The sequence below is a fragment of the Eleutherodactylus coqui genome, chromosome 11 (assembly GCF_035609145.1).
Source record: "Eleutherodactylus coqui strain aEleCoq1 chromosome 11, aEleCoq1.hap1, whole genome shotgun sequence".
Taxonomy (NCBI): domain Eukaryota; kingdom Metazoa; phylum Chordata; class Amphibia; order Anura; family Eleutherodactylidae; genus Eleutherodactylus; species Eleutherodactylus coqui.
This window is the reverse complement of record NC_089847.1, coordinates 79,962,695-79,986,935: the sequence shown is the minus strand read 5'-3', so window position 1 is coordinate 79,986,935 and position 24,241 is coordinate 79,962,695. Positions and strand designations below refer to the sequence as shown.

The following is a 24,241-nucleotide window of genomic DNA, read 5'->3' as shown; positions in this document are numbered from 1 at the left end:
GGGGGGTTGCATTTTGTGTAATAATGTCCTAATGCTCCTGAGGGTCTTGAATCATAGAATGGTAGAGTTGGAAGGGACCTCCAGGGTCATCAAGTCCAACTCGATGCTCAATGCAGGATTTACTAAATTTTCCCAGACCCAAGTCCATCCAGCCTTTGTTTGAACACTTTCATTGAAGGAGAACCCGCCACCTCCCATGGCAACCTGTTCCACTCATTGATCACCTTCACTGTCTAATATTTTATCTGTATCTTCTCCCTTTCGGTCTCATCCCATTGCTTCTAGTCTTTCCTTTTACAAATGAGAATAGGGCTGACCCTCTGCACTGCGACAGCTCTTCAGATATTTGTAGGCAGCTATTAAGTCTCCTCTCAACCACTTAAGACCCCAGGTGATTCTCTCCAGAGGCCGGGCGAGTGGCCACAGAGGCCGGGCGAGTCTCTCCAGAGGCCGGGCGAGTCTTTACAGGCCGGGCGAGTCTCTCCAGAGGCCGGGCGAATCTCCACAGAGGCCGGGGCGAATCTCCACAGAGGCCGGGCGAATCTGCACAGAGGCTGGGCGAGTCTTTACAGAGGCCGGGCGAGTCTCTCCAGAGGCCGAGCGAGTCTCTCCAGAGGCCGGGCGAGTCTCTGCAGAAACCGGGCGAGTTTCTCCAGAGGCAGGGCGAGTGTTTACAGAGGCCGGGCGTGTTTCTCCAGAGGCCGGGCGAGTCTCTCCAGAGGCCGGGCGAGTCTCTCCAGGGGTCGAGCGAGTCTCTCCAGAGGCCGGACGAGTCTCTCCAGAGGCCGGGCGAGTCTCCCCAGAGGCCGAGCGAGTCTCCACAGAGGCCAGGCGATTCTTTACAGAGGCCGGGCGAGTCTTTACAGAGGCCGGGCGAGTCTCTCCAGAGGCCGAGCGAGTCTCTCCAGAGGCCGGGCAAGTCACTACAGAGGCCGGGCGAGTCAGTTCTGAGGCCGGGCGAGTCACTCCTGAGGCCAGGTGATTCTCTCCAGAGGCCGGGCGAGTGGCCACAGAGGCCGGGCGAGTCTCTCCAGAGGCCGGGCGAGTCTTTACAGAGGCCGGGCGAGTCTCTCCAGAGGCCGGGCGAATCTCCACAGAGGCCGGGGCGAATCTCCACAGAGGCCGGGCGAATCTGCACAGAGGCTGGGCGAGTCTTTACAGAGGCCGGGCAAGTCTCTCCAGAGGCCGAGCGAGTCTCTCCAGAGGCCGGGCGAGTCTCTGCAGAAACCGGGCGAGTCTCTCCAGAGGCCGGGTGAATCTCCACAGACGCCGGGCGAGTCTCCACAGAGGCCGGCCGCGTCTCCACCGATGCCAGGCTAGTCTCCACAGAGGCCGGGCGAGTCTCTCCAGAGGCCGGACGAAACTCCTCAGAGTGCGGGCGAGTCTCCACAGAGGCCGGGCAAGTCTTTATAGAGGCCGGGGAGTCTCTCCAGAGGCGGAGCGAGTCTCTCCAGAGGCCGGGCGAGTCACTACAGAGGCCGGGCGACTCATTTCTGAGGCCGGGCGAGTCACTCCTGAGGCCAGGCGATTCTCTCCAGAGGCCAGGCGATTCTCTCCAGAGGCCGGGTGATTCACTACAGAGGCTGGGCGATTCTCTCCAGAGGCCGGGCGATTCTCTCCAGAGGACGGACGAGTTTCTCCAGAGGCCGGACGAGTCTCTCCAGAGGCCGGGCGAGTCTCTCCAGAGGCCGGGCGAGTCTCCACAGAGGCCGACCGAGTCTCCCAAGAGGCCGGGCGAGTCTCTCCAGAGGCCGAGCGAGTCTCTCCAGAGGCCGGGCGAGTCTCTCCAGAGGCCGGGCGAGTCTCTTCAGAGGCCGGGCGAATCTCCACAGAGGCCGGTCGAATCTCCTAAGATGCCGGGCGAGTCTCTTCAGAGGCCGGGCGAGTCTTTACAGAGGCCGGGCGAGTCTCTCCAGAGGCCGGGCGAATCTCCACAGAGGCCGGGCGAATCTCCACAGAGGCCGGGCGAATCTGCACAGAGGCCGGGCGAGTCTTTACAGAGGCCGGGCGAGTCTCTCCAGAGGCCGAGCGAGTCTCTCCAGAGGCCGGGCGAGTCTCTGCAGAAGCCGGGCGAGTCTCTCCAGAGGCCGGGCGAATCTCCACAGAGGCTGGGCGAGTCTCCATAGAGGCCGGCCGCGTCTCCACAGATGCCGGGCTAGTCTCTCCAGAGGCCGGGCTATTCTCTCCAGAGGCAGGGCGATTCTCTCCAGGGGTTGGGCGAGTCTTTACAGAGGCTGGGCGAGTCTCTCCAGAGGCCGGGCGATTCTCTCCAGAGGCCGGGCGAGTCTCTCCAGAGGCTGGGCGAGTCACTACAGAGGCCGGGCGAGTCACTACAGAGGCCGGACGAGTCACTACAGAGGCCGGGCGAGTCACTCCTGAGGCTGGGAGATTTTCTCCAGAGGCCGGGCGATTCTCTCCAGAGGCCGGGCAATTCTCTCCAGAGGCCGGGCGATTCTCTCCAGAGGCTGGGCAAGTCTCCACAGAGGCCGGCCGCGTCTCCACAGATGCCGGGCTAGTCTCCACAGAGGCTGGGCGAGTCTCTCCAGAGGCTGGTCGAGTCTTTCCAGAGGCCGGCGAGTCTCTCCAGAGGCCGGGCGAGTCTCTCCAGAGGCCGGGCGAGTCACTACAGAGGCCGGGCGAGTCACTACACAGGCCGGGGGCGAGTCACTCCTGAGGCCAGGTGATTCTCTCCAGAGACCGGGCGAGTCTCCACAGTGGCCGGGTGAGTCTCTCCAGAGGGCGGGCGAGTCTTTACAGAGGCCGGGCGAGTCTCTCCAGAGGCCGGGCGAGTCTTTACAGAGGCCGGGTGAGTCTCTCCAGAGGCCGGTCGAAACTCCATAGAGGCCGGGCGAATCTCCACAGAGGCCGGGCGAGTCTCCACAGAGGCCGGGCAAGTCTTTATAGAGGCCAGGTGAGTCTCTCCAGAGGCCGAACGAGTCTCTCCAGAGGCCGGGCGAGTCACTACAGAGGCCGGGCGACTCATTTCTGAGGCCGGGCGAGTCACTCCTGAGGCCAGGCGATTCTCTCCAGAGGCCAGGCAATTCTCTCCAGAGGCCGGGCGATTCACTACAGAGGCCGGGCGATTCTCTACAGAGGCCGGGCGATTCTCTCCAGAGGCCGGACGAGTTTCTCCAGAGGCCGGACGAGTCTGCACAGAGGCCGGCCGAGTCTCCCAAGAGGCCGGGCGAGTCTCTCCAGAGGCCGGGCGAGTCACTACAGAGGCCGGGCGAGTCACTACAGAGGCCGGGCGAGTCATTCCTGAGGTCGGGCGATACACTCCTAAGGCTGGGCGAGTCTCTCCAGAGGATGGTCGAGTCTTTCCAGAGGCCGGCGAGTCTCTCCAGAGGCCGGGCGAGTCTCTCCAGAGGCCGGGCGAGTCTCTCCAGAGGCCGGGCGAGTCACTACAGAGGCCGGGCGAGTCACTACAGAGGCCGAGCGAGTCACTCCTGAGGCCGGGCGACTCTCTCCAGAGGCCAGGCGATTCTCTCCAGAGGCCGGGCGATTCACTACAGAGGCCGGGCGATTCTCTCCAGAGGCCGGGCGATTCTCTCCAGAGGCCGGACGAGTTTCTCCAGAGGCCGGACGAGTCTCTCCAGAGGCCGGGCGAGTCTCTCCAGAGGCCGGGCGAGTCTGCACAGAGGCCGGCCGAGTCTCCCAAGAGGCCGGGCGAGTCTCTCCAGAGGCCAGGCGAGTCACTACAGAGGCCGGGCGAGTCACTACAGAGGCCGGGCGAGTCATTCCTGAGGTCGGGCGATACACTCCTGAGGCCGGGCGATACTCTTCAGAGGCCGGGCAAGTCTCTCCAGAGGCCGGGCGACTCTTTACAGAGGCCAGGCGAGTTTCTCCAGAGGCCGGGCGAGTCTTTACAGAGGCCGGGCGAGTTTCTCCAGTGGCAGGGCGAGTCTCCCCAGAGGCCAGGCGAGTCTCTCGAGAGGCCGGGCGAGTCTCTCCAGAGGCTGGGCGAGTGTTTACAGAGGCCGGGTGTGTTTCTCCAGAGGCCGGGTGAGTCTCTCCAGAGGCCGGGCGAGTCTCTCCAGGGGTCGGGCGAGTCTCTCCAGAGGCCGGACGAGTCTCTCCAGAGGCCGGGCGAGTCTCCCCAGAGGCCGGGCGAGTCTCCCCAGAGGCCGGGCGAGTCTCCACAGAGGCCGAGCGAGTCTCCCCAGAGGCCGGGTGAGTCTCCACAGAGGCCGGGCGAGTATTTATAGAGGCCGGGCGAGTCTCTCCAGAGGCCGGGCGAGTCTTTACAGAGGCTGGGTGAGTCTCTCCAGAGGCCGTGCGAGTTTTTACAGAGTTCGGGCGAGTCTCTCCAGAGGCCGGGCGAGTCTCTCCAGAGGCCGGGCGAGTTTCTCCAGAGGCCGGGCGAGTCTCTCCAGAGGCCGGGCGAGTCTCCACAGAGGCCGGGCGAGTCTCTCCAGAGGCCGGGCGAGTATTTATAGAGGCCGGGCGAGTCTCTCCAGAGGCCGGGCGAGTCTTTACAGAGGCTGGGTGAGTCTCTCCAGAGGCCGTGCGAGTTTTTACAGAGTTCGGGCGAGTCTCTTCAGAGGCCGGGCGAGTCTCTCCAGAGGCCGGGTGAGTCTCTCCAGAGGCCGGGCGAGTCTCTCCAGAGGCCGGGCGAATCTCCACAGAGGCCGGTCGAATCTCCTAAGGGGCCGGGCGAGTCTCTTCAGAGGCCTGGCGAGTCTTTCCAGAGGCCGGGCGAGTCTTTCCAGAGGCCGGGCAAGTCTCTCCAGAGGCCGGGCGAGTCTTTACAGAGGCCAGGCGAGTTTCTCCAGAGGCCGGGCGAGTCTTTACAGAGGCCGGGCGAGTTTCTCCAGTGGCAGGGCGAGTCTCCCCAGAGGCCAGGCGAGTCTCTCGAGAGGCCGGGCGAGTCTCTCCAGAGGCTGGGCGAGTGTTTACAGAGGCCGGGTGTGTTTCTCCAGAGGCCGGGTGAGTCTCTCCAGAGGCCGGGCGAGTCTCTCCAGGGGTCGGGCGAGTCTCTCCAGAGGCTGGGCGAGTCTCTCCAGAGGCCGGACGAGTCTCTCCAGAGGCCGGGCGAGTCTCCCCAGAGGCCGGGCGAGTCTCCCCAGAGGCCGGGCGAGTCTCCACAGAGGCCGAGCGAGTCTCCCCAGAGGCCGGGTGAGTCTCCACAGAGGCCGGGCGAGTATTTATAGAGGCCGGGCGAGTCTCTCCAGAGGCCGGGCGAGTCTTTACAGAGGCTGGGTGAGTCTCTCCAGAGGCCGTGCGAGTTTTTACAGAGTTCGGGCGAGTCTCTTCAGAGGCCGGGCGAGTTTCTCCAGAGGCCGGGCGAGTCTCTCCAGAGGCCGGGCGAGTCTCCACAGAGGCCGGGCGAGTCTCTCCAGAGGCCGGGCGAGTCTTTACAGAGGCCGGGCGAGTCTCTCCAGAGGCCGGGCGAGTCTTTACAGAGGCCGGGCGAGTTTCTCCAGAGGCTGGGCGAGTGTTTACAGAGGCCGGGCGTGTTTCTCCAAAGGCCGGACGTGTTTCTCCAGAGGCCGGGCGAGTCTCTCCAGAGGCCGGGCGAGTCTCTCATTTACATTCGGTGGTAAGCTTCCAGATTAAAGGAGTTTTCCAGGTCTTAAAAATTGTTGACCTATCCACAGTTTCTATTCATCTTAATAGGAGCTGTGCCTGCAAGACAGCTGGTCCACCTGGGTCCTGAGTGGTGGATCCCACTCATCAGACTTGGAAAAACCCCTTCACTTGTTGCACAGATTCAGAACCAGAAGTAATCTCTTGCTAGCATCTAGAGTACAGCACCATATCACAAATTCTCCACAGGAGGATATGTTGACAGCAGGGTAGTTGACAGCTCTTACCCTAAACTTTTGTGCCATTATGTGTTGAAGGAAGGCTACCCCCAACCACAGCAGAATCCGCCTAGGAGTAGGTTGGGGGGTTGCATTTTGTGTAATAATGTCCTAATGCTCCTGAGGGTCTTGAATCATAGAATGGTAGAGTTGGAAGGGACCTCCAGGGTCATCAAGTCCAACTCGATGCTCAATGCAGGATTTACTAAATTTTCCCAGACCCAAGTCCATCCAGCCTTTGTTTGAACACTTTCATTGAAGGAGAACCCGCCACCTCCCATGGCAACCTGTTCCACTCATTGATCACCTTCACTGTCTAATATTTTATCTGTATCTTCTCCCTTTCGGTCTCATCCCATTGCTTCTAGTCTTTCCTTTTACAAATGAGAATAGGGCTGACCCTCTGCACTGCGACAGCTCTTCAGATATTTGTAGACAGCTATTAAGTCTCCTCTCAACCACTTAAGACCCCTACTGATGAGCATACTGTGATTTTGTGCGTGCTATGCACAGCCGCCTTCCATTGAAGTCAATAGAAGCTGTCTGTCTGATCAATCATCATTGCAGAATGGTCGCAGGAGCCGCATCATCGCCAGCGCTGTGTCCTCTGTACTGCGCATGTGCCTCGGCACTCTGGCCAGCACATTCGCGGCAGAGGAGAAGCCCGTCGGTGTGGTACGCTGCGATCACCGGCCGGGCACCGGGTTGAACTCCGCTGCAGTTATCCTGCATGCAGGGTCTGATCCGCCTGTGTGCAGGTGGCCTAAAATAGTTTGGTTATTACTTCATTTCACCGGGTTTTGATCACCTGCTTATACCAATATGGCAACATACATTCAAATCAATATGCTTCCTTGTAGCGCTCAGCTTGGACACACAGCTTACACTTTATTATCAAGTTGTGCCTATAGCTGGCTGCCTCATACAGGTGAGGACTCTATTTCAATTGTCTGTGTACTACACTAATAGCAGCGGTGTGCACGCTGTGGCCGTATATCTGTTGTGGGGCTCCCAGTACACCCAACAGCTTACATAGAAGGGCCCCTTCACACAAGTGTATGCACAAAAATGTTCACATAAGCGCAACGCATTTGCTCCATGAACAATGCGTTGTTTTGCGCATTACTGTACCTTTTGCCCTCATGGGTCCAGTTCAAATGGGCGAGGGGCACAACCCCCACCATGATTTTCACCCCTTCCCACTGCAGGGCGTAAGTTTACGTCCTGGCAGCCTGGTACTTCCCGCAACAGGACATAAACTTACGTCCTGGAGATAGCGCGGGATCACATATGATCCAGCACTATCCCGCAGCGGGAGCCGGCTGTCAGTCACAGCCGGCGTCCCGCTGCAACAGCGGGGGAGCATCGGAGATGCGCCCCCCCCCCGCTGTTAACCCCTTCCCTGCCGCGATCTAAGTAGATCGCGGCAGGGAAAGAGTTCACAGGGGGAGCGCGGCTCCCTCTGTGTCTCCGGCCGGAACTCGCGATGTCATCGCGAGAGCCCGGCCTGTCACCATGGCAACAGGACGCCAGACACTGGCGTCCTGTATTGCCTATGCCTATAATCGCTGTACAAGCGATAAGGCATGGTAGAGCAGTGGCTCTGCCGTGCCTTATACCAGCGATCATCAGGGCAGTGGTTAAAGTCCCTCAGAGGGACACAAACAGTGTAAAAAAAAACAAAGATTAAAAAAATGTAAAAGAAAGTTTAAAAAAATCATTTTTTAATGCTTTTTCTCAGATTAGCATAAAAAAAATAATATCCCACATATTTGGTATTGTCGCGTCCGTAACGACGCGTACAATAAGTTGCACATGCTTTTGACTGTGCACGGAAAAAAACGCTAAAAAAAACGCTTAAAAAACTGAGGCAAAATGCTAATTTATAGCATTTTGCCTCACTAAAAACGCAAAAAAAAAAGTGATCAAAAAAGCCGTATGTACCCCAAAATGGTACCAATAAAATCTACAGCTCGTCTCGCAAAAAATAAGCCCTCATAGAGTGCCGTACATCAAAAAATAAAAAAGTTACAGGACTTTGAATGCAGAAATTTAGAAAAAAAAGATTACCCAGAAAAAGGGGTTTTATTGCAGAAAAGTGGGAAAACCTAAATAAAATGTAAGCATTTTGGTATCGTTGTAACCGTACCGGTCCGCAGAAAAAATGGAATGTCTCATTTATGCTGCATGAGTACCGCTGTAAAAAAAAAAAAATCTATGGCAGAATTGATGCGTTTTCTCTCCCTGCTATCATTAAAAAAAAAAAAAAAGTTTTACAATATAGTCTATGTACCCAAAAGTGGCACCGATAAAAACTACAGTTCGCCACGCAAAAAACAAGCCCTCATACGGCCGCGTCGACGGAAAAATAAAAAAGTTATGACTTTTGATAAACGGAGAAGAAAATCCGCCAAAAATTGTTGCGTCCTTAAGCCCAAAATAGGCCATGTCATGAAGGGGTTAAAGGCTATTTAGCCTAATGAATTCCGGATGTGTTGTTTTTCTAGCAGAATTGAGCAGCATATTGCCCAATTGTGCATGTATTTTGTAAGCATTTGCGTACCTCCCATAGACTTCTGTGGAGACCTTAGGTGTGCAAGAATTCAGCATATTGTGCGTGACCAATTCATGAGAAAACTACATAGACAACAAGTGGAAATATAGACACGGACACAAAGATATAAAGGGGAGAAAAAACATTTTATTTTTAGTTATAGGCAATGGTAGATTTTAGGTTGGGGAATTTTGAGACTGAGTTGATCTAGAGAAATGTAAAAAAAAACAAAAACTTGAGGTACGAGCCAAAGGTCGGTTCACACATAGCAGAAATATGGAAGATTTTCCTTGGTGGAAGAATCCATGGAAAATGTGCAGCATTTCTGCATCAGAAAAACACATCTAAATCTGCACCATTGGTTCAGTTTGCAACGTCGACCCTCTCGCCTCGGAATACTGAGCCCTCGGTGCAGCGCACATCCTTCACCCGGAAATTGCTACTGAGCGCCACTGCCACTGGTCGGGTGATGTGGAAGTGGGTGCATCACCTGACCAGCAGCAGCGGTGGCCACGGGCTTAGTAGTGGTGGCCGGGTGAAGGATGTGATGGCTCAGTATTCTGCAGTGAGAGGGTAGGCATTTCAGACTGAAATCCGCTGCGGGTCTGGAGCTGAGACTGAGTCAAATTCCCACCAATAAAGGGGATCTTGATGCAGAAATGCTGCAGATTTTTCCACTGTGTAAAAACCACAGAATTTCTGCTACCTGTCAACGTACCCAAGGGGGAAAAAAACCTTCCTGATGCCAAATATGGCAATCAGAGCAAGTCCCAGGATCAAAGCCGAGATTAAATCTATCTGACTTTATAAAGCATATTGTTTTTTATTCATAAATCTGGATATATAATCAGTTATTATGATTTACTGCATGTGTGAAATATAAAGTGTATCAAACTAAACCTGTTTATAGACTGTGTTGATCCAGAGGAAGGCGAAAACCCCCTTGAGGAAAGAGCCAATTATCCTGTTTTAAGGGGGGAAAATTCTTTCCTGACCCCAAATATGGCGACCAGAATAAATCTCAGGATCAAACGCCAGCAGCTCACCTCCCTGGTGTATGTGATGTCAGCTAGAAACCCTACAAAGCTGAAGATTTATATATGTATTTATATTGTATTATTTATGTGGCTACTTCCCTATAAATAAAACCTAACCCTATTTAAGGCTGTGAGTTGATCCAGAGGAAGGCAAAAACCTCCTTGAGTTACGAGCCAATTGTCCCCAAGTTGGAAAAATTCCTTCCTTACCCCAAATATGGCGGTCGGAACAAGTCCCAGGATCAAAGCCGAAATCTACACCTATCAGTGTGTGTATACTTGTGTCTGCGTATGTGTTAGTGTCTATACTTGTGTCTAATCTTCATGTATGTAGTGCGTGCTACTTACCTGGCCTGTGCTGAGGTCTTACTGGTAACCAGGAGTTCAGGGATAATAGTCACTCGGGCTATTTTTCCTGAACTCACCAGCTACCAATCAAGCACAGGCGGCTCCTGGGGGTGAAGAGGGTCTTCAGCAGAGGATGATGCTTGATGTCAGCCAATTATGACAGTAGATGATGCCAAGGTTGAGGGTAGCATGGTGGAAATATGCAGCATAGTTGATGGAGAGGGGATGTTTTAGGCAAGCCAAGGTCTTCTGCGGCAGCAGAGTCGTGGGTTCTGGAGACATTCGGCACGGGCTGAGCCTACAAGACATAAGAGAGGAAATGTTTTAGATTAAACTTTCTGAGACATGAAGATTTGTTACAATGTATGAATATAATGGTAGGTGTCCTGTATGTATAGGTGTACAGATATGTATGTGTAGGTATGTATAGAGGGTAGTTACCAGATGGTTGTGGCTTCCTTCACTATCGGATTCTTCTTGTTATCCTAAGAAGAAGCAGAGACATAGTAATTACAGGAGCAACAATAAGGAAACCAAAGAGTGAGAAGTCTGTGGAACAAACATGGTGACATGAAGCAGGATTACTATATGAGCTCATGTTCTGTCTGACACCAGAGGAACAATGATGATGAATACAGATTGCAGACTGAAGAACATCATCCCAGGAGAAGGAACAGCTTACCGGGTCCAGCTTGGTGAAGTGAAATCGAATCCGTCCACGGGGTGAAGGGGTGTCCCATCCTCCGGCCACTGCAGGTTTTCCTTCTGCAAAACTCTCCTGAATGGCTTAAATGGCGGCCGCGCTCTTTTCAATTCCAGTTCCTCCCATCCTCCCAATCTATGGTGGTAAAGAAAGGGTGACCTCTGATGTTTTTGTAGACACCCAGCCTCTTCTCAGGATTCTTGCGCAGCAGTCTCTCCAGAAGATGTTTTATGTCGGCATCAAGCCAAGATGGAAATTTTGGCTGCTCTTTGGTGATGGATTTGATGACCTTTTCCCTGTTGGAGCCATGGTAGAAAGGGGACTGTCCTGCCGCCATCCTGGATACAACAATCCCCAGGCTCCACCAGTCGACTGCTGTGTCATACTGCTTTTCAAGAAGCACCTCCGGGGCCATATATTTAACTGTGCCCGTCCTTCCGCTAGTCTTATTAGATGAGGTGATGCTGTCTTGGACCAGCCCCAGGTCGATCAGGCGTATGTGTCCGTCTCCGTCCACCATGATGTTGTCCAGCTTTATGTCTCTGCAATGAAAAGATAAAAGACAAATGTAAATCAGTGCAGATACAGGAGACTTGGGGAAGTAGTGCAGTAAACCGGGCCTAATTCAGGACTCAGGGAAAGCTGGGACATTATTACAAGGAAGCAGAGAAGTGTGGGAAACTCTGAACGATGTTGCGTTGGTGCAGAAAATGGAGGCCGCAGACAATCTCCGCTGTGTAGAATCTGACAGAGAGAAGAGTGTAGTATCAATGACATGAAATCATTCCCCTAACATCATGTCATCAATGTGTCTGTCACCACCAGAAGAGAAGAGGCGCTGTTTATGGCAGCCTGTACGCCCTCCATTCTTGTACATCTGACCTGTCATATATCTCCCCCACTTGTCCGTCCGTCTGTCTCCTGATTAGTCATTTACTCACCTCACATTGCTGATGTCCAGGCTGCCGCACATCCTGATCATTGCCCTCAGGCTTCCTCCGGACAGATACTCCATGATGAAGTAGGCTTTTGTGGGAGATATCCTATATGTTCACCATTCTGTATGTATTTTCTGTTATCAACTGTGAATATACTGTATTTTGTCTATAATGGTCTGAAACTCTGGGGGAAGTGAAGATCACCCCCCCCCCACCACCTCCACAAGAATTTAAGGAGCAGTGCCTATTGTCCCAAATACTGGTTAAACCAGTTCTAACTGGCCAAACCTTTTTAGGAGTGCTTTGTCTTGGATAGCAGAGAGGAGAAACACAGGATGTTCTTCTCATGAAGCTAAATTCAAGAATGAACTGAGCGTGCTCACTGAAGTTCCTCCCAGATGGATGACATCACAAGCTACCTCACAAATACCTCCCTCTGAGGACAACCAATCAGCACGCTAAATAATGTAACTGTATACTTCCTGTGTTGAAACGTATTTAAGTTTCAACGCGCGCAGAATAAAGACAGACTCTTTGGGGAACACATGATGTAGCCGTGTGATCTTTGAAGGCTCTCCAGGCCTGTACACATATTATTTAATTTGGAACACACAGTATATCTATAATAGCGAATTTTGCGCTAACAAATTTGGAGGCACCGCTGGGATTATGAAGATACAGAGATATGAAGATATTTCATCGTTATCCGGACACAAGGGGACTTCGAAGCAGAGACGGACAGATAATGAGCTCAAACAAGGTAATAAGTTATTCTTGTACCTGTCCCATCTCTCTCTCTCTCTGCTATGATCCGCCCCAGGCCGGGTGAGTTGAAATATGATAAGTCTGTATCTAAAGAACTATGAAATAGATATACTGTGTGGTTTTTATGTTGTCTGTGAAGAAAATGTCCTGAGTGAAAGAAGGTGTGAGCTATGGGGGTTTATATATTCTCTGTAGAAGTGAATGGTGTGAACAGACTGTGCAGGTTAATAAGGAACAAAGAAAGTAGAATAACTTGTTAAAAGAAAGCAAAAAGGAAAGTTGATATAAGCAATTTTAGCTGAAGGTTATAGTAGTGATTCTGGTTAAAAACAGTAGTGTCCATATGGTCAGAGAGTGTCCATTGTGCAACATGTGGCTGAAGAGGTCTCCCTTTGTTATGTGGGGGGAGGGGTGCACATGGAATGCTTGCATTTGCCATGTCTGCATACATCAACTCAAGGGAATTTGGGCTTGGAGTAGAGATGTGGGCTAGCCAGAGATTCTGCTCCGATTATGGCAGGCCAAACGGACTGTTGAGGTTCCACAATGTGGTGCCAAAAGTACAGATCTGTGCCATGAGGTGCAGGAGTAGAGAATCTCAATTAATTAAGGATTTTTCCAATTACGACAAGATGGGCAGGGGTGAAATTGTAAGTGCTTATTAGTGGTAAGCCAGACCTGTGTCGTGAGTTGTGGGAAAAAAATCGAAGTATGACTCGCAAGCAAATTCAGTGAGATGATGTTTGTAAACATAACTGGACACACAAAAATGGGAAAGGAAAAAGCAAGTCAATGAGTTAAGGAAAGGTAGAAGGTTTAACAATGAACGGTGATAATGGTTGCTATCTGGAGTGGTGAATATAAGTATGTGGGTGGAAATGGGCATAAGTTGTATTGTGTTTGTCATTGGATAGCCTATTCTGAACAAAATATGTAAAAACCGCGGTACATAAGAGTTTTTCTTATATATATACTTTGTTCAATATGGAAAGTCCTATGAACAGTAAATACAATCCCAGTTTCTACTTCACATGAGATACTTATCAGTCTGTGTATGAGTGAATTAAAACCCCAGTGAGTGTGAATTTGTGTATTAATGAAGGGCCCGTATGAGAGTTAGATTGTGTTATATGGTGTGTACTGTCCGGTGGCTAGAAATGAAATGAGGCAAGAAAGACCAAACGCTGAGCCAGACCACAGGGGGTGGAGCTAGGTGATGTAAGGAGATGGGAAGTAAGAACAATGGGAAGAGGTCCTGCTCCACCCTCCACACAGACCAGCCTAGGAGAGAAGTGTGTCTCCATTTAAGTGGATGTTGGTGTATATATATGTATATTGTGGTAATGTATAGAGGGAAGGTCACTCTTAGACTCCATGTTAAGTCTCTCACTTGAACAAATGTAGGTGACCAAAGGAGGGGCATCTAATTTTATTCCTGAGGGTAGTTGTGTGAGATAATAGTCCAAGATTGCCACAGTATATATATATATATATATATAGGTTCTAGGAGTATGTGGAGAATTTAAAAATATTGAGTTGTGTTAATTTGAATATTATTGAATTAAGATACTAAAATGAGGTAATTGTGTACTTGAGACACCTGATAAGTACTTTAGTCAAATAAATAGCAAAAGTTCTATTTTAGAGTGTATCTCATTTTCACCATAACAACAGTATTTTACATGAAAATCGTTACATTTGAAAAATAAGAAAATTTTTAATGACAGAATTTGAGTATATCCCAAATGGTATCAGGGATACGAGTCCCTTAGTAACCAGTAGTTTACCATCATTGGTGCAGTTGTCATGGTTGCAGATTGTAATAACAATATTTCCTCTCCTGTTTGCAGTATGTTTTTGTGCAGGTACCAGAGATGGTGTGGGGCCCCTTAATATCATGCTTCCTCAAGGGGTCATAAAATACTGTATAGAGTGCAAATTAAACATCTTTCAGTTTCCAGACTAGCTATGTATGAGACTGCCCTGCTAGCACCCTCACATATCACAATCAAGAGGGGTATAGTTCCAAATGCTGTTTCATATCTTTTACTGAATTCAGAAGGTTGAGAGGAAGGGGCAGCAGGCGCAGACCATGACATTTAATAGCAAGCACATAGTTGTACAATTGTCTGAAGATTAATGAAAACAGAAAACTGGGTGTCCTAATAATAATGTTGTAATTGCCATGATTAATGTAAATCTTGAGTTTTACCCATAGATGGTTCCAAATATCGACGAAATGGACAAGTAAAACAGGCTATGCAGTGGTAACCGACAGAAAGAGGTAATTATACAAAAACCACTCTTTCCCTCCTGAGACACTCAAACTCAGGAAATAAAGGTGATGGCGCTCACTGAAATATGTAAGCTGGCTGCAGGTAAGACTGTTTGTGTCTGCACCGACTTAAGGTACACATTGGGAATCGTACACGATTTCACATCTTATGGGGCACAGTGGAAGTTTCATGGGGTCCTTGAGTAAGCCAATCCAGAACGCAGAAGCAGTGTCTTTTGTTCTACAAGGTTTTAGCTCTTTCCACACAGGTGACTTATCATCAGAGTCCAGGCTTATGCCAAAGAGACAACTGCTGAGGCTGGAAGGAACCAGAGAGCAGGCACCGCAGCAGCCTGACTTCCCTTGAATGAGGTAACGGCTGGTAACCTGCTTGCACCTGAAACAGGTGTAGATATTTCTCTGTTGCTTGAATTACAGGAACAGGCCTCAAAAGAAGAAAAAGGAGGAGTGGAAAAGCGAGCGGAATGCTACTGGGGTCTGGCAGAAAGGTAAATGCCTGTGCCTCCCCTGCACGCTGTACTCCATGATGTCACACCTGATCCCTGAGCTAACCCATTCATCCAAGGAGGTAATGTGTGATATGGTGTCTTCTGCTTGGCTTACCCCAGGGTTCAACACTGCTGCAATAGGGTTTGTACAGGGATGCACGATATGCGCCCGTTACAATCCAGGCCAATTGGTCAAGGTACCTTCTCGATGCGAGCCAGACTATCTGTATCAGTGACTGCAGAATGATAGCATACAGCTACCACAGGTAGGTGTTTGGAGTTGTTGGTTTGCATAGACCTCTTTTCATGTTATTTGGAGGCGTGGCTTGAGAAAAAAAAAAAAAATTTTTAACACGCCAAAAATATGACCTAAGAATATGTTTTATGAAAGTAATTTTGAATATTTGGGTACACCAGAAGTAATAATAAATAATAAAGGTAAACATTTTATTAGTCATCCACTTGGTTAGAACCACGCCCAAATGTAAGACTAAGTTGAGTCCTTAATAAATGTTTTGTTGCGTAGGGCTCCTGTAATAGGCCTATGCCTATTCCAGGCCAAAAAGGAGGGCCTTACCTCCCATGTGAGTGCCTAACATCAGGAGTTATATCATCTGTCACTCATAAATGTGTATTCTCCGTGTTTCCAGATCAAAATGCAAAGAATCCTTTCAAGTGCTGTTAACCACTACGGTCTCAGTGAAACTTCAAGAAAAACTAATTTGGGTTCATGTCAGACATTGAATAAAGATAATCAAGGAAGGAGACAAATGTGGCCCATAATCCTTTGTTATATGTAGGACCCCTGCGGTCATTGGGCTGTCATTTCTCTTCTTCCTCATAAGGGATGTGGTAAATACATAACTACTGATGAAGAGGATTATGACAAATCTAGGAATGTTGCGTTATAAAATTTGCTTAACTTGATTGATTTGCAATGTTTGATATTATATTGTTTGTTTACATAGTAAGAATTCTTGAGTTATATGTCTACTGTATGTAGAAGGTATTTGTGCCGTAATGTAGGAAGATTAGGAATATTAAAAATATTCATTTGCTACAGCAGAAAACTTATAAAGTCTCTCTGGGCAGAGATTGTTGGATGGATAAATTTAAACTACAGATTTTTGTTTTGAAGGGGTGAAGAAAAGCACACAAGACCCCAGATTGTGATTTTGTTTTTGTTTTGTTTGATTTGCCATGGACTGAATTATTTTGGATCAAGTTTAAATGGGACTGAGAAAATTTATGAACTGATTTATTTCCACCAGGACATTGGGACTTTCTAAGTGTGATTTGAAATTTCATCTTCTCTAAGTGCATGCTGCACCTATCCACACGCTATGACTATTCAACTGAGCCTGAAGAACTGACAAGTGTGCCTGACTGCTGCTAAATTGCCACTGGGGTGATCCTCATACTCTGCATAATAACCGCCAGCAGATGACGTCAAAGGATGGTGAAGCATCACAGCTCCTCCCTGAAGGCCTTGGGCAACAAAATGCTGTACAGAGGCAGCTGCTACATTGGAATAAAGGGGCTCTATAGTCAGCTGTGGATACTTCTGGATATGGAGAATGGAGAAGATTGTTTGATACCAATATAATGGGCGGGGACAGATTCCTACTTAGGGTCTGTTCTTTGGCTAACCAGGGAAAGCAGTGAGGGCACAATGATCCCCCCTGCTTCCCTGCATCGGAGATCCTATAGGTTTAGGATCTAAAGAAGATCAAGAGAAGAAGAAACAATTTTACAGGAAGAGACATTTGTATTCAACATCTAACGGTTCTTGATTTTTTTTGTTTTCGTTATTTTCTCGAGCCCAGATTTGACAAGATTGGTTTTATGTTGATAGCAAATGGATATATATAGGCAACAGGTATTTGGTTGTTTATGTAATATATTTCAGAAGTTGATTAATAGAACTTGAAGATCAAACCATGATATGTCAAAGTACATATTCCAACCCTAAATTGTATGCTAATTTTATGTATCTTGATGAAATAGTTGTATGATGGCTACAAATAGCCAAAGGGTGGATTGTGGTACAAATATAATTGGCTATTTGTAGCCCTCCATTTTGTCTTTCATCCTCCATTTTGTATCTTACATACGAATAGCTATGAACATTCATATGGCCTTCAAACCTGTTTGGTGTAGGAAGCTTTGATGTAACTGTGAAATGTGACAGAACAATGCTAACTGCATTAACTACAGTTCCAAAGTATAGGTTTGTTTGAACTCTGTCCATATACATTGTATGGCCAGGAATCTGTTGTCTTGTTAATCCTGTGATACCATTATCATTGTCTAGGAAATTGAGTTGCTGATTCTGAACCTTTGATCAATGAAACTGGCTCCTTCAGATGGTGGGGGGTCTCAGACTGATAACATCTTGGTTTACAAAGCTTGGGTATGACTAAGCAAGTTTTAGTGTATAAAATAAAAAAAATAAAAAAAATGTCAACAGATGCAATAAGGTAGCAGTAAGTGTACCAATGTTTCAGCCATATTGTGTAATCAGACCAATGTTAACATGTAACAAACAATATAACCTGAGATCACACTTGGAAAGCCAGTCACGTTCAACATGTTGTATGTCATTTAAACTATGAACAAGGTGGCTTATGCAGAAAACGTGAAATAAAGATCAATCTTTCAGGAGCCATCTACCTAGAATACCGTTGGGAAACTGTAACGTGTTCTGAGGTATTTTCCTTATCCTGGATATCACCCAGCAGTAGGAAGGGATAATGTAGGAGACAGGGAAAGGGCAGCAGGCGTGTGGTGTCACCCTTGCGGGAGGCAGCCACATGGCGGAGGTGACAGCTAGGGTTCCCTGTAGGCGGTAGGGAAAGGCCCGAGAACACAAATAGGAAGGAAAAACATCCAGGAGAATGAAAATACGCACAACAAAGGAGGGAATTGTGGGAGATATCCTATATGTTCACCATTCTGTATGTATTTTCTGTTATCAACTGTGAATATACTGTATTTTGTCTATAATGGTCTGAAACTCTGGGGGAAGTGAAGATCACCCCCCCACCACCTCCACAAGAATTTAAGGAGCAGTGCCTATTGTCCCAAATACTGGTTAAACCAGTTCTAACTGGCCAAACCTATTTAGGAGTGCTTTGTCTTGGACAGCAGAGAGGAGAAACACAGGATGTTCTTCTCATGAAGCTAAATTCAAGAATGAACTGAGCGTGCTCACTGAAGTTCCTCCCAGATGGATGACATCACAAGCTACCTCACAAATACCTCCCTCTGAGGACAACCAATCAGCACGCTAAATAATGTAACTGTATACTTCCTGTGTTGAAACTTATTTAAGTTTCAACGCGCGCAGAATAAAGACAGACTCTTTGGGGAACACATGATGTAGTCCGTGTGGTCTTTGAAGGCTCTCCAGGCCTGTACACATATTATTTAATTTGGAACACATGGTATATCTATAATAGCGAATTTTGCGCTAACACTTTGTTGGCAGACTGCTGTGCGGCATATAGATGGCATATGAAGGGGCAGTCTTGGGCCTTCAGGAGTATCCGTCGCTCTCTCAATAACATATGTTCGTCACTTCCTCTGTTGACAACCTTGATGGCCATGAAGGTGTTCCTTCTGTGGAATGAGGCCAGGACCAATAACAATAAGGAAATGATCACTGATGGTGGCCAGGGGGACAATCACATTTATTACATGGGGGAATTATCAGTAGGGGTTCAGGCTATTCTGCTGCCTAAAGCCGGGTCCACACGCAGCAAATCTGCCTCAACATCTGCAAGAAACGCACAAACCCTCATTTGAAGAGCTAAAATTTGTGCTAAAAATCTGCAACAAAATGTAACAAGCTGCAGATATACAATCCGCCCTGCAGGACAACGTGCGCAGGAGATTTTTTCTGCAGTGTGGATGAGATTTCTTCTAGTCCTGGAAATTGCTGAGGATTTTCTGCAAACAATTCTGCTGTGGAAAATCCCCAGCATTTCTTCTACATGTGAGGCCTCCTTCACACGACCGTATACGTTTCTACGTTCACCTGTATATTCGCATGAATTACTTTTTTGACACAATTGAGTCCCGATCTTAATTTGCTTATTTAAAGCAATTCACACAGTGCGCAGATGCATGAATGTTAAAAATGCGCAGTAGCGATTGCGAGCAACAATTGGCAAAAATCCATAGGATAGCATTGAAGTGCCTAATTAGGGTAAGCCGTCTCTTTTTTTCCCAGCTTTGTATGTAGGGTAACTCCCTCCCCTCCCTTTTTTCCAGTTGCCATAGACGTCTATGGGAGCTTGCTGCATATCACAGCAAAAATTGGTTCAAGACTTATTTTTTCATGTGCCATATAAAACATACGCCCAAAAATGGTTGGGTATGTTTTTTATTTTTTTCATGTGTGATTATTTTAAAACGTTTGTCTAAATGAACCTATTAAAATCCAATGCTTCACATGTCATGTTTTAGGTGCATTTTTTTTTATGCACCGAGAAAAATAGGACAGCATCGATGGAGATGATGATTACAGCAAAGTCTTTAACCCATGAAGGACCAGGCACTGTAAATTTACGGCGCCTGGTCCTCATCTTAAAGCACTGCCGTATGTAAAATTAAGATGGTGCTTTAAGCCTCCTGTCTCTGCAATCAATTAGAGGCAGGACGGGTTATCAGTTGTTAGTGACAGCTGATAACCCGGAGGAGAAGGCATGAAGGGTATTTAACCCTTCCTGCCTTTTCCTTCCCTGAGTACACAGCGCTCAATGAGCACCGTGTACTAGAAAGTGAAAATAAAACGTAACTTTCACTACAGGAGCCCGAGGGGTCATGTGACCGCTGGGGTGCCCTGCTACAGCAGAGCTGGAGGGTCATACTAGACCTTGGCCAACTCTGCCAGTGACTAATGTCACTACAGGGGTTGCTTTCCCATGTAACTAGGGCTCCTATGGATGCCCCAGCTACAGTGGGAAAGTGTCAAATAAAAAAAAAATTAAAAAAAAATAATGAATGTCTCCAGAGGTCTTATATGACGTCATTTGGAGGACATAGATAGTTAAAAAACATGATTACATACACAAGTAAATAAAAATTACAGAATAAAACAACAATATATACATACAAGAAAGAAAATAACACAAAGCCGACGCCAACCAAAACCGTCACCGTATGTGCCCTGTAAACCAAAACCATACATATAATATAATATATCAAAACGTCCAAAACAAATAGAGGAACCCATTCCCATACTTAATTTTAGCATAAATATACTAAATAAAAAAAATAACTATAAATGTTTAAAAAAATAATTTTAGCATTTTACAGCCAATAAAAGTAAAACACGGGAAAAAAAGACAGTGAAAAAGATATTTTAAAAATCATCCTATATGTCACGGAAAAAAAACGCAGTAAAAATAATTTTGGTAGCTAAAGGAAACAAAATAGGGCAGTATAAGCGCCACATGGGTAAAATCCCTAAAAAGTGTCTGGTCCTTAAGGTACAAAACAGTCTGGTCCCTAAAGGGGTTCTGACACGAATAAGATTTTTATGCTTTAGCAGCCATTGTTCCCTAATGGACACAGGGAACCCACAATCAATGGCTGCTAAAGCATAAAAATCTTACTTACCTTTTGTTCCTGATGTTGTTCTGCAGCGGTGTCATCTCCCAGCAGGCTCCACTTCTTCCTCCGACAAGCCGCCCCCTCTGGGAATCCACGCATGCGCAGTGGAGAGGTGCCCTCTGACAGGAGTTGGGATGGGCTGTGTCTCCACTGCGCACATGCAGAATCTCGGAGTTCAGCCAGGACGGACGGGCCGCCACAGCAAGTACTGCTTGTGACGTGCTTGCTGTGGGCGGCCCGTCCGTTCACCTCAGAAGTGGCTGATGGACAGAGCAGAGCAGGAAGCGGTCATTTTGACCTCTTCTGCTCTGCTTCAAGAAGCCACCGAAGAAGATGCCCGACGGAGGGGACATGCTTGTCGATCAGTCCTGGCCAGGCAAGGTGAATAATTTTTTTTTTCGTGTCAGAACCCCTTTAAGGGGTTAAAGAGACAGCCTGCAAGAGTTTTTCAGAGTGTGCATGTAGAAAAAGTGCTCATGGTGGGGGACACCCCGTCCCAAAGGAAATCCAAGGAGAGCGGATGCAAGGATAAATGCCAGGCTTACAAAACAAACCCTAGATAGAAATAGAGACAAGCAAGTTTTAGGAAAAGGGCCTCCTGCACTCAAGGTACCCAAAAAGACACCAAAAACACCAAATATTTAGTAATGAAGAAGAAATTACATCTGAGGAAAATATCTTGTATAGTCAATTAGAGATAATCATAATGAAATGGTAAATCCTTAGTGTTTGAATAAAGTGATTATTTATTGACAAACACCACAAGGTGCCACGCGTTTCAGAGCGAATATTGCTCCTTTTTCAAACACAAATCTATCAAATACAAATTATATATGGTGCAAACAGGGGACAAATGTCAGAAAGAAAAACAGGAAAAAATAGAAAAATAAAAAAGAGAGAATATCTAATTATAGATAGTCAGTCCACAGGATTGTGACTTTTTTTGAAAAATGTGGCAATTAAAAAATTAATAAAGAAATGTATATAAATAAGGGGAAGATGAAACACATATAATCCACTGAATCTGCATATATTTGAAAGCTAGTGGGAATACATAAGTAAGTGAATCAATATAGTATTTCATGAAAAGTAATAATAAATGTAATAATAAAATACACAGTTCAGATAATACCGCCACAATGTCCCCATATAATACTGCCATATTATGTTAACTAATACATCATACATACATAAAAACAGCACTATCCATTGCTCAAATAATACCACAACACATTTTTTAAATAATACCATTATTACACCCAAAGACTATTATCATTCTGCATACTGATGAAATTAAATGGCTGATAACAGAAGGCACTAGTTTGCATTCAGTTACACAACAAGTAGAAATATGATATAATTAGGGTCACTTCGCCTACCAGAAAATGGGAAGTTATAAAACTTACCTCTCCGAAGCTTCCTTTACCCAAGGTCTGAAGGCGGGTGAAGCGACTGATGTCAAATCCAGAGTCTGATGGTCCGGGGTCCTGGCTGGTGCCCGGTGTTGGCTCCTTGTCCTCTTTTATTATAATATTCTCTCCACTCCTCTTTTTCTTTTTATCCGTGAGTCCACTCACGCTCTCTTCTTCTCTCTTCTGCTTCTCATGTCCATTGGGTGCCATTTTTCACAATCTTGTATCCGTCGATCCAATCGCTGTGGTTGACAGTTGAAAGTAAATGGCAGTTGGCCGAGTGGAGTTCAAAGGTCATGGAAGCTGCTGGCATGTGCTTGCCAGTACCCTGCTCTGCCATATACACAGTGATGTGGGCACTATGAGTGATGGTCTAGTGCCCAGAGATATGGAGAAATTCATGGCTGGTCCTTCTAGTAGCACATAATCAGTAGATGGGAAAGAAATGGCACTTCATGTCTGGGTTGGCAGTGGTGCCCATAGTTCATCAAAAATTGTGTGGTAATTGAAATGAACCCGGTGGAGGAATAAAGCATAAATTGTGAGGGGTCATTATCTGCTCCATTCAATAAGTGTCCATCCAGATACATGATGTGCATTGCCATAGGGTAAAATGGAGCACCCTCACCAGTGCAGATCTGGGTGTACAGAGAGAAGATGCTTCTATGGAGGGATTCATCCACAATGATGGATTATTCTGAGGTGTGAAATGCTAGAAAAAGGGTCATTATAAATAAGCGGTCCCGGTGTGAGTTACTGTTGGGGGCTATAAATTGGCGCAGTAATGTATATATGGCAATTTAAGGCCTGAGAAGTATTAAGACTTTGTTTATTAGATTGAGCTCATAAATACTTTATCAAACAAATTTAACCGTGTCCAATCTGAAGTCGGGGGATGAGAGGTTGTATACAAGATATATCCTGGTTAATAGTTGGGTTTTTCAGGGCTGCGTTAACCATATGGCAAACTGCAGCGGCAGCGCTCACTGGCATTAATTCTCCAGAGACGTAACTTGTAGCTGCTGGACCCCAATGCAAAACCTGTCACAGGGCTGCCTAACTCTAATACTTCATTTATAGTATTGAGAAGACAGACTTTATGGCCCCTAAGGCTCTAGGACCCAGGTGCAAACACATTCTCTGCGCTCCCACAGTTATGCTCCTGGTCAAGTGGCATCCAGCAGGCCGGGGAGAGGTATCAAACAGTACAGTGCATAACAAATGATGTCAACCACTATCCATATGCCCTATTGACATTTTTGTACGCATTGTAACTGGAAACAATTATTGCTGATAACAGTTAGGCCGGCTGCTATTTTGCCGCGATAAAACGTCGGCTGAAAATCACAGCCATCTGAAGCATCGGATTCCAATGCATTCATTCACATGGGCGATTTACTAGCGCATAAAATTGGCCAGCCGGAAAAGATAGCTCAGACATTGCAGGTTCCATCTGGCTGCTTTTACATGCGGCCGGAATAGATAGGTCTTCCCCCTATGTTTTGGCCACAATCAGCCAGCAGCTCTCTTAGAGGCCTATGGGAGTTGTCAGTAAGGGGAAGGCTAGCGCTGCTAAGCTCCCTCCCCCACCCTTTGCCGGCAGCTCCCATAGGGTTCTATGAGAGCTTCTAATGCCACGATCAGGGAGCTTAGCAGCGCTAGCCTCTCCCAAATTAGGTCAGTTGACATGGAATGACCGCATTGTACTTTAAAGGGTTGAATTCTGCAGCATAAATAGACATGCTGCGGATTTAGAATCCATAGTGTTTTCCATAAACCCCGCCAATTCGTTGTGGACATTTTCGGCACCGTGAAGGAGTTTGCACTTGTTTTACATAGAGAACTTGTCGTGAATTTCACCCTTCACGTTACTTAAAATTTGTAGCATTTCCACAATAGGACGAGCGGACGGCAGATATAAATCTCCCCTGCATGCGCTCATTCTAGCGCTCAGTTTCCCAGTCCGTGTGGATGGGGATGTGAAGACCCGGTTTACCTCATATTGTAAATTGCTGCAGGTTTGTAACGTGGAATTCACGCTGCGAATGTGCTGCATGTGGATTTGTGTTCTCATCCTAATAGGGTATTGTTCTAAAACCTGCGAGGGAAAAGGCAGCGGGTGTAATATATGGTGAGAAGCGCCAAAGTATTTTGTACGAGAATAGAAATGTTTTAAAAGCCCTACATAACTTAATATGTGGCTACTGAATCTGCGCAGCCCCAGGCACCAGACAATGAAAACCTACATTCAGCATTATTGGAGACAAGGGTAGTTGG

General features: G+C 47.4%; 1 protein-coding gene across 1 annotated transcript; it reads right to left on the bottom strand.

Moving 5' to 3' along the window:
• Window positions 1-9,764: 9,764 nt before the first annotated feature.
• Window positions 9,765-11,440, bottom strand: LOC136582745 (protein kinase C theta type-like). The gene is made up of 4 exons (XM_066583980.1): window positions 11,388-11,440; window positions 10,426-10,988; window positions 10,185-10,228; window positions 9,765-10,041 (listed from the first exon to the last, which is right to left on the bottom strand). The coding sequence occupies exons 1-2, from the start codon at window positions 11,426-11,428 to the stop codon at window positions 10,553-10,555; spliced, it is 477 nt and encodes a 158-aa protein (XP_066440077.1). The 5' UTR covers window positions 11,429-11,440; the 3' UTR covers window positions 9,765-10,041; window positions 10,185-10,228; window positions 10,426-10,552.
• Window positions 11,441-24,241: the final 12,801 nt, after the last annotated feature.

Coding starts and splice junctions, on each gene's coding strand:
- LOC136582745 (XM_066583980.1), bottom strand. CDS start 11,428: ATGATCAGGATGTGCGGCAGCCTGGACATCAGCAATGTGAG. Junction 10,989..11,387: donor CTGGACATCAGCAATGTGAG/GTGAGTAAATGA, acceptor TTTTCATTGCAG/AGACATAAAGCTGGACAACA.